Source organism: Mytilus californianus, unplaced genomic scaffold, assembly GCF_021869535.1.
Source record: "Mytilus californianus isolate M0D057914Y unplaced genomic scaffold, xbMytCali1.0.p SCAF_2, whole genome shotgun sequence".
NCBI lineage: Eukaryota > Metazoa > Mollusca > Bivalvia > Mytilida > Mytilidae > Mytilus > Mytilus californianus.
This window is the reverse complement of record NW_026262668.1, coordinates 74,273,057-74,283,495: the sequence shown is the minus strand read 5'-3', so window position 1 is coordinate 74,283,495 and position 10,439 is coordinate 74,273,057. Positions and strand designations below refer to the sequence as shown.

Here is a 10,439-nt window from a genome sequence, read left to right as displayed (position 1 = left end):
TCAAAAACTGTGGGTGATCTCAGGTGCTCCGGAAGGGTAAGCAGATCCTGCTCCACATGTGGCAACCGTCGTGTTGCTCATGTTATTACAAATCTGTTGGTTTAATAGCTTCCTTGTGAGCAGCAACCCTCTATCAAGGAAATCATGATAGGAAATACAAACCCGGGAATATCGTATCAATTGAGAGATAAATACTCCGTATGCAGGCGCTGCTGGAATGTTGTTACATAGAAATGGAAAGTTCACAATTGGGAAGCTGAAATCATCTTTTTTGTCGTAAAGTTTTGTTTTGTTATCTAAATTGACCTGAGTAAAATGTTCGAACAATTTCAAGTCAAATTTGCCATAAGGAGGTGCAACCATAACTCAAAACACATAATAGAAATTATGTCTGCCCAGACGTTCAAAATGTTTGGCAACAACGAATCGACTAACAGCCAAACCAATAACATTTACGGTACCAATTTTATTGTATCAGATGCGTTTGATTAATGTCTTCTCATGGTGTCTGTCTGTAATGACCGAGGCCAAATTGTTTAATATCCAAAAATCATTTGAAAAATTGAAGTGCTGATAAAACCAAAAGTACATTAAGTATAGCAAAATCAGGAAAAACCAGTGGTAATAATAATATATATATACATATATAATAATATATCCATATTTCCTTATCTTCGTTGTCCTCTAGCCACAAAATCCTATTTAAAATGTAAGGGCGGATAACAATGCTTCTTATATAGTTGCCAGGAAACAGTCGAATTATCAAAAATTACTATACTTCTTCAAGCGACGAAATACATTACTTATATCTTACCTAACTTAAAAGTATCTTACCTTACCTACATAGATTGGAAATGTACAAAATACGATTTGTTTCTCATGTCATAAAACCAATAATAATAATAATAATAATAATAATAATAATAATGATAATTATAATAATGATAATAATAAAATTAATAATAATAATAATAATAAAATTAATAATAATAATTATAATAATAATAATTATAATAATAAAATTAATAATAATAATAATAATAATAATAATAATAATAATAATAATAATAATAATAATGGATTGATGTTCACCTTTTAGCATAGTTCAAAATGCATATGTATATATTCGATCGTGAAAGTACGTGAGCAATTTATTTACACAATTACCTAGTGAAAGATTTATTCAATGATGGTTAGTCTAACGACAATCTTGCATCTACAAAACTTCCCTAGAAACGTAATAGAGACATGTTACATGAACTTCCGTTAACATGTATAGGTTAGCATCTTCACTTTAGGCAGTTGACATGCAGGTTGCTCTTTCTATGGCAAAAAGTCAGCACCATGTATAAATATAGTTGAGAGGTACAAACATGTGCATACCGAATCCTGATTTCCATAAGTAAGTTTTAAACATGTCTTTAAATCTGAAAATTTGACTATTTTATACTGTTTGCGCGTTATTTCATAAATATTTTTTTTTCAATTTTTATATTGGTATTTAAAGGAGCGTGAAGAAAACATTTATAATTTTGACGATGTTTTATGAATGATATATTCACTGGAAATTTTTTCGAGGACTTGTGTACTTCTTTGTATTCATCAAACAAAATTTCAAAAAAATAAATAGCAAACTCTTCAATTCCAGACGCTTTTCCAGGATTCTGATCACCAAGTGTATCTTAAAATGTTTTTGCTCTTGCATTGCAATTAGTACATGAAAAATAGATTTCAATTCATCGTCAAATTGAAGTGCATGACTCTTCTTAATCAACTCCTGAAATTTTATCTGACATATATATTTTAACCATACAAAATGGCTTGATTTGAAATAACATAAAAACATCATAAAGTAACAATTTTTTTATGCGTTTTAGTATACTTGTAACACGATTATATTGACTAAGTTGTTGCTATGTTTCCATTTTTTACATATTCTAGACGACGATGCAAGCCTTCATTCTTCTAACCCTTTTTGCACTTTTCGCTTGTGCATATAGTGCCAGTTATGGCGGTGGCTATGGTGGTAGGCGTAGTGGTGGATATGGCAGCGGATATGGCGGTCACAGTGGTGGTGGATATGGAGGAAGCAGCTATGGAATAGGTCGTGGTGGTGGATCTGGTGGAAACAGCTATGGAGGTTCCAGTTATGGAGCTGGTAAAGGATACGGAGGTTCCAGTTATGGAACTGGTAAAGGATACGGAGGTTCCAGTTATGGAGCTGGATATGGAGGTTCCAGTTATGGAGCTGGTAAAGGATACGGAGGTTCAAGTTATGGAGCTGGTAAAGCATACGGAGGTTCCAGTTATGGAGCTGGTAAAGGATACGGAGGTTCAAGTTATGGAGCTGGTAAAGGATACGGAGGAGGATATGGTGGTGGTCGTGGTTCATCTTATGGCAGTGGATATGGCGGTGGTCATGGTTCTAGTTATGGAGGTCTTAAAGGGTACGGAGGAGGATATGGTGGCGGGAGATGATATGGAGTGAAGCAGTACATTCGTCATAAAGGTAAAGAAAATAGTTCAATTATATAAAAAAGGTACCGTAAAGATTTCTTTCTGTAATGAAATTTGATATCTTTTTTTTTTTAACTGGGAAGTTTAATTGATGTGCATTGTTATAAATTAAAATTGGTTGTGTTTAGAAGGACCAGGGATACTAGGGATACTACTGTCATTATAGAAGGAAATACAATGTCTTTAAATTACACACTGTATAATACAATGGAGGAAATAATTTTTCTTAAACTGAGAACTGAATGTTTTGCTCCTAATGAATAGCTCACCTTAGCTGTATTTGGGAAAACCTTTCGGAATTTTGGAACCTCAATCTCTTCTCGTACTTCCTTTTGCCTTTTTAAATTTTGTTCATTCCAGCGTCACTGATGAGTCTTTTGTAGACGAAACGTGCATCTGGCGTAAAAACCTGGTATCTATGTTGAGTTTATTGGCCGTTATGGAATATCTGTTTCACAGATGACGACGGATATGTTCCGATAATCCTAACCACAATCCTTTTTTGTCCCCATATCCTCGAATGTGACCTACCGTATTATACTTATCACCGGATTTGTACTTATATGATCAACATGACGGTTGCCACATGTGTAGCAGGATCTGCTGACCCATCCGGAGCACCTGAAATCACCCTCGGCTTTTGATGGGGTTCGTGTTGCTCAGACTTCAGTTTTGTGTGTTGTTTTTGTATACTGTTGTATGTCTTTTATGTGTTTTGTCGTTTTTGACATGGCGTTGTCAGTTTATTTTTCGATTAATGAGATCGCCTCTCTTTTAAATAGTATTATGCAGATGTCATGAGTCAGTCAATTTCATATATGCGCCGTTCAGGCAATCATTTTTAATTTTCAAATAACGTAGAACCATTTTTCGTATTGTGCTCCTTTTGGTAAAGTCAAAACGATACTCAAAGCATGTTGACAATGGCTTAGTTTGTATTTAAGTTTATAACAGTTTAATGCATAAGCTGATAGACGACATAACTGATTTTAAGTAGTGCTCTCTCTTTTCATGCTATATATCTAGCTCGGGACAGTATATGAATTATTCCTATTTTGGATTGTAATCAATTTCAATTTTACCAACTTCATTGCCTGATTATAATCCTTTATGGTAGTAAATACTGACTACTAAATAGATATACATAAAAAGATTGAGTGTAACAAAGATTACTATACGGTTTTGTATTGTATTACTGTTATAACTCTAACTTGCACAAAACCCTAATATTGAAGAGAAAAAAGCACCAAGCAATATCATTCAATTCAGTTATCATATATACAATTAACGTTTTTATGGAGTAAGACCAACTAAAAGGGACAAAATTCCTAAAAATCAATGGTCCGTTTGTTTCCACCATTTTCAAAAAATGTATTTTAACATTCTCAATAAAAGTTAATTTTACTTCTTTTTCGCAAGAGTGCTTAAAAATCATTGTTGAAACTGAACATTCTAAACACAAGGTGCCGGCAATTGTGAGTTTGTGCAACAACTAAAATAACATTACTTAAAGGTTGACCTCCCTGAAGAGAGTTTCAAAAGAGCATAATTTATCAGCTACTACCCCGAAAATGTGTCCAAGTAGAGGGACATTTCTTTCTCTAGAACTTTATTCTAAACAGGTCAAGAGTTCATTTTGATACAAATCTCAAACTATTTAGATTTTCAATATATAATAGCCATGAATTACTGGCAAGTATAATATAAAAAGTATAATACTGATACTTTTTGTCTTTATATTTTCAGGATGAGAAAAGAGTTGTACCTCTGCAGCTGAATCCACGACCTTTCAGTAAAATAAAACCATGTGTGCCATTTTTTTTCTTTTTATTTTACGAGTATATAGTTCAGTAAGACTGCAACCACAAAACACACATAAAACCCAAAAGACACCTAGAGTACTTATAAAAGGATATACGTCAACGAAAAAGCAACCCAACAACACGTTGGCGTCTTAACTTATTTAATGTGCATGTTTCTTTGAAATTTTTAGTCAGTTATGTTTTATGTCTGTGATGTATGTTTACACAGTTTTGACTGCCGAATCCCAATTATTGTCACATTAACCTATTGTGTCTGTTTGGGGTGCTTGCCCAATTTTGTCATTATAACGGAACTATAAACAAGTGTCATACAAGTGGGAGGTTTAGCTAGCTATACAATCAGTTTTAACCCACCATTTTCTTCGGAAAATGCCTGAACAAGTCAGGAATATGGCAGTTAATTTTCACTTGTCCCGTTGATTGATACCGTTTAGTTTTGTCAGTTTTTATGGACTTCCCCTTTTTTGAAATTTCCTTGGAGTTCGGTATTTTGTCATACTTTTTTACACAAATGACCTACAAGACAATATGGTCATTGTGTATGTTTTGTTTTAAACAAAGGAAGCTGGAACGGTAATGAGCGGTAGACAAAAGTGTTGAAAGGGAAGGAGGCGCCATTACTTGTGTAAATTTAGTAATTCAATGTATTTGAGAGATTTTAAAAACAAATAAAAAGTAAATCAATTTTCAATCGACGTTTAATATTTAAGTATACCCGATATCACCCCTCCCCTTTCTCTTAGGGTCTTGATCGACTTTTAATATTTAAGTATACCCGATATCACTCTCCCCTTTGTCTTCGGGTCTTGATCGACTTTTAATATTTAAGTATACCCGATATCACCCCTCCCCTTTGTCTTCGGGTCTTGATCGACTTTTAATATTTAAGTATACCCGATATCACCCTTCCCCTTTGTCTTCGGGTCTTGATCGACTTTTAATATTTAAGTATACCCGATATCACCCCTCCCCTTTGTCTTCGGGTCTTATTCTCAATAGTAAGTTTTATGTAACGTGTATTGTTTACTGTAGTTTGTCTTTGCTCGTTTGGATCATTCTGTTCTTATATTTCTTTCGGTTTGTAATTGCAGCCCATTGTCATCTTCTTTTACTACAAATATTCAAAATATGAAAGGTCAAACGTACACTTGTGTCCTCGTTCCTTTGTACGTTTCTGAATAAAATGCCAATAATCGCAAATCTGTAGTACATCTTTGTTAGTTGTTGGAGTTATAGCCAGTCAAATACGTTGATAGCCCACAGATGGTTTTTCTAAAATCAAAAGTCAAAGTACAGACAAACATAAAAGTTAAAATAGGCTTAACAAGAAATCCAAACCGAATTCGACGTTGTAAGTCGATATTTTAAGCCTGCTCTGTATGCACCAATCATGTCGTGAGCTATTCCAAATTTTTATCAAACAAAAACAACAGTCACGCTTTTTAATATTGTTAAACTGTTGTTTTGAATTAAGACATTGAAAATAGCATTAACGGTACCAATGCTACTGCATCAGATGCACATTTTTACGATACATGTCTCCTCAAATGTGATCTCGAGTCCAAAATACTTGAATTCCTTATCGAGTAACTTTTAAGTGAACATTTTTCATCTTCATGAAAAGTTTTTGAACGTTATATTTCGTATAGGTTAGACAATATTTGGTCGTGTTTTATGAATATCTAAAGCCCAAGGCGTAGCCGAGGGTTTTAAATGTTCATGTAACATGACCAAGTATTGTCTGTCCATTTTAGAACATACTCACACCTTCGAGTGACATTACAAAACTATCCTTTCCCATTGTAATATTCAAACCTTAATAAGAATTCTTTTTTTAATAATTAAGTGTTAACTTGGTTAATAAAAGGAATGTATATCTTATGTAAAGGTCATTTCAATGGATGGAATGAAATAGCACTGAGGTAGTTTTGTGAGGACAAAGGGGATAAATCGTTCAAAAATTTAGTTTTTTCTGCTTCAGGTAAAATTTAATACTTATATATCTTAAATGTCTTGATTATAAAAAGCACACAATGTTATATAAATCAGCTTTTTGAAATTTGTACATTTTTTGATAATTGTAAAACTCACTCAATAAATATTAGAATTACGATCATTCAACATCAGATGCTTACTTTTTAATGATGAATATACTTGTATTGTTTTTTTCGAAAAAGGTTTCTTCTTTGCTTTATATATCAGCAGCCATTGTATTCTTTGAAAAAAAACATTGACTCTAAGGTCTGGTATTGAAATTAGATTAAAGATTATATTACCTACGCCTTTGTCCCATTTCAATGTTTTGGTTTTGTTCCATATATACAGTCCGCCAAAAGTTAAGCACCACCTAAATATAACTGGCAATATTTTTTTTATCTATTTCGAAAAAAATATTTATGTTTGGTGTTATAAATTGCCTTTAACATACACTAAGAAAATTCATTACGACCAAAAAGATTGAACTTCGATAAACCCGCCAAGCAACTTTTTATTAAAGGTCAACTGCACTTTGACAAATGCACTGTTTCGATGCCTTTAAATCATCTTCCTACTGTCCCGCGTACAGGTAAAATTTGACCTTCACCAAGTCCTTGTGAAATATGACAAGGCGTAAGTTATCTGTGACTGAACGTTGGCAAGCAATTGGCATGTCAAATGCCGGTAGGAGCACTAGGAGCACAGGTAACCATTTCAATGTTAATCACACCATCATTGTCAGACTTTTACAACGTCATGATGACACAGGAACTGTAAATGATAGACCAAGGTCCGGAAGACCCCGTTTAACTAACTGTCGTGATGACAGACTGCTTATTGGTCGTGCTAAAGCCAACCCATTTACTCCTGCTCCACAGCTTAGAAACCACTGGCCTCCAGGTGGTCGTGTTAGTGTTCGAACATTGCTCCGTCGACTTCATAGAGGCTACCTAAGAGCACGTCGTTTTGTGAAGATACCTGCCCTAACAGCCAGGCACCGTATAAACAGGTTCCAATGGGCTAATGACCATCGACGCTGGAACATGAGAAGCTGGCAAAAAGTTCATTGGTCAGATGAGAGTCAGTTTCTGTTACGACCAATAGACGGCAGAATACGCGTTTGGCGGGATAATAAAACTGCCTATGACCAAAACAACATTTGAACAACGACTGCATTTGGTGCTGGTGGTGTTACAGTATGGGGTTGCTTCTGGTACTGTTGTAAGCTGGGTATGCATATTCTGCAGGGTAACATGAACGGACAGACATACAGGGATTTGGTGCTTAGAAACATTGTAGTCCCTCATTTTGATAATCATCTACTTGCGTCAAGACCCTTGTACATGAACGACAACGCTAGATTACACAGACCAATGATTGTAACCGAGTACAAAGAGCAAGAAGCCATTGACACTATCTTTTGGCCTTCCATGTCTCCAGACATGAACCCTATCAAACATGTCTGGGACGCCATTGGCAGAAATCTCAATCGCAGAGAACCCACCTTTGCAAAATCTTGGCGATTTAAGAGTGGCAATTGTTGATGAATGGAATAGATTTGCTCTCAACTAAACTTCAGAAGGCTTGTACTGAGTATGAGACGCCGTGTACCGGAAGAGAGGTGGTTACACATTATATTGACTCAAATATTGACATAAAATTTGCCGAACATACCAAAGATTATTTGTAGAGACTTTTAATGATATTGGGTGATTAATTGTTGTAAAAAAATAAAATCACAGTGAAACTTAAATTCCGTTTCTGATTTGTGTAATTTTCACTATTTCTACGATCCGCAAAATTCAAATGCATAGAAACTGCATAAGTGACCAAACTTAAGTTTATGGTTTGTTTATGGTATATGTTAGCAAAATTGCTACATGAATATTTTCTCTTTTTCGGGGATTAACTGATTTTTTTAAATGAAAAAAAATTCGATGCAATAAAAATAGGTGGTGCTTAACTTTTGGCGGACTGTATATGTACCATTATAAACGTTTGCAATATTACAAATGTTTTTTATAATTCTATTCTCGTTCATCTTTGATCAGTATGCTGTTTTCCTATGGAAATTGCCTCAGGGGATTGTACACTTCATTAGTGTAGTTATTTAAAAGAGTTCACTTTCATAATTAATCTACAATGAAAAGTCATGCATGTAAAGCGTGTTATAGTCCATGGAAAGCCATGTACTATGATTTTCCATTGGACGAGAAGGGGTGAGTGTTCTAAAATTTGAACAGAAAATATTATTCTTTACTTAAACCATTGCCGTGACGTCAGCCTTTTCCTTTACCGTGGTTTCTTTTTCTAGAATCAACGCTTCCTAAATCTGTCGCTGAAATATTAGCACATACTTACAACTTCTCGTCCAATCAAATTGCTTGAATTTGCCCTCTAATTTTCATAGTACATACTTTTTCCGTGTACTAAGTAACTACGCATGAATGACCACAAGGGTAAGATTTCATTGTATCGTAATCAAGATATTAAAACAAAAATTGCCACTGGCTATTTTAAATTAAATGCTGTGTTCCAAATTAAATAACATAGTTTGTAATTAGTTTTTACATTGATTTTTTAATACCTTTGGATCTTAAAAAAGTTTTTGACGATTGCAAGTTTCTTTCATTTAAATAAAGAGTAACAAATATGGTTCTTTATACCTTGATTAGAGAACAACGCCATCTTAAAATTATGATTTATCATCCATGCAATTACTTTGTACACAAAAAAGTGTGTACTATGAAACCTTGTAAAGGGAAATTAAGGCAACTTGATCTATTTCGTCATGAATTGATTGATTGGTTGATTATTGGTTGCTTAATGTCCAGTGGCAAATATTTCATGCATGTTCAGGACGATGTCATGAATTGAAAACCCGTAATAATTTCTGAAGAGAATGTGCCACCTATATATCTATGTATATACATGTTCTGATACATCTTTTAGTTTTTACTTCGAAAAAAAATATAAACCCTAGTATCTTTGATCTATTGGTAGTTGCTTTTCAATGACTATCCGCTAGACTATCTATGGGGACATACCAGGGGCGGATCCAGCCTTTTTTAAAAAGGGTTTCCAACACAGGATAAGTGGGAGGGGGGGGGGGGGGTCCAACCATACGTCCCCATTCAAAAGCATTGATCGTCCAAAAAAGGGGGTTTTCCAATTCCCGTAACCCCCTCCCTGGATCCGCCACTGCATACTATCTATATGTTTCAAATTTATTATAGCTTTAGTTTTACTGTGAAATTGAAAAATGTTTTCAAAACATTTAAAGCTTCCACTGCAATTTAATTATTGTCTGCTTATGGTCAATTTATTTTGTCATCTTACCATGTAAAGAAGTACATGTATAGTAAAACACCGCTTTATACCAATAAATATACTTACACCAGCAGCTACCATCTTTTCATTCTGTAGTCGAGGGCCTTTTGAAATCACATAATTTACATTGATACTAGTGAGTAGATTTAAAAACTTCGTTAATGAGCTGCGTTTTACAAACACCTGTGATACAAGTAGTCAGCCAAAATAATCTATCAATAGACCAATTAAAAGATTACTTGAGTTGTAAATATGTGCTAAATTGGATAGTCTATGAAAAGGTATATACTATGTCTAGGTTAGTCTATAAAAAGGTATATACTATGAAATTTAGAGCGAGGGGCTTGCCCCGAGCTCTTAATTTCATAGTATATACCTTTTCATAGACTATCCAATTTAGCACATATTTACAACTCGAGTAATCTTTTAATTGGTCTATTGATAGTTTATTTTGGGTGACTACTTGTATCACAGGTGTTTGTAAAACGGAACTCATTAACGAAGTTTTGTAAAACTACTCACTAGTATCATTGTAAAACATGTGATTTGAAAAGACCCTTGACTCCAGAATGAAAAGATGGTAGCTGCTGGTGTAAGTATGTATATTGATACAAAGCGGTGTTTAACTATACATGTTCTTCTAACATGTTAAGATGACCAAATAAATTGACCAAAAGCAGGCAATAATTAAATTGCAGTGGAATATTTACATTTTTTGATTTTTTTTTTTAATTTCACAGTAAAACTAAAGCTATAATAAATTTGAAACATATAGATAGTTTGTCCCCATAG

The 10,439-nt window shown here is 34.1% G+C and overlaps 1 protein-coding gene across 3 annotated transcripts; it reads left to right on the top strand.

Moving 5' to 3' along the window:
* The first annotated feature begins 1,368 nt into the window (after nucleotides 1–1,368).
* LOC127730280 (uncharacterized) lies at nucleotides 1,369–4,334 on the top strand. Of its 3 annotated transcripts, none has more exons than XM_052238588.1 (4): nucleotides 1,369–1,402; nucleotides 1,942–2,173; nucleotides 2,234–2,509; nucleotides 4,264–4,334. In XM_052238588.1, the coding sequence occupies exons 2-3, from the start codon at nucleotides 1,948–1,950 to the stop codon at nucleotides 2,476–2,478; spliced, it is 471 nt and encodes a 156-aa protein (XP_052094548.1). In that variant the 5' UTR covers nucleotides 1,369–1,402; nucleotides 1,942–1,947; the 3' UTR covers nucleotides 2,479–2,509; nucleotides 4,264–4,334. The 3 variants fall into 3 exon arrangements, with proteins under 3 accessions (XP_052094548.1, XP_052094549.1, XP_052094547.1); XM_052238589.1 differs by having other exon boundaries at nucleotides 1,942–2,206; nucleotides 2,300–2,509; XM_052238587.1 differs by having other exon boundaries at nucleotides 1,942–2,509.
* The last annotated feature ends 6,105 nt before the right edge of the window (nucleotides 4,335–10,439 follow it).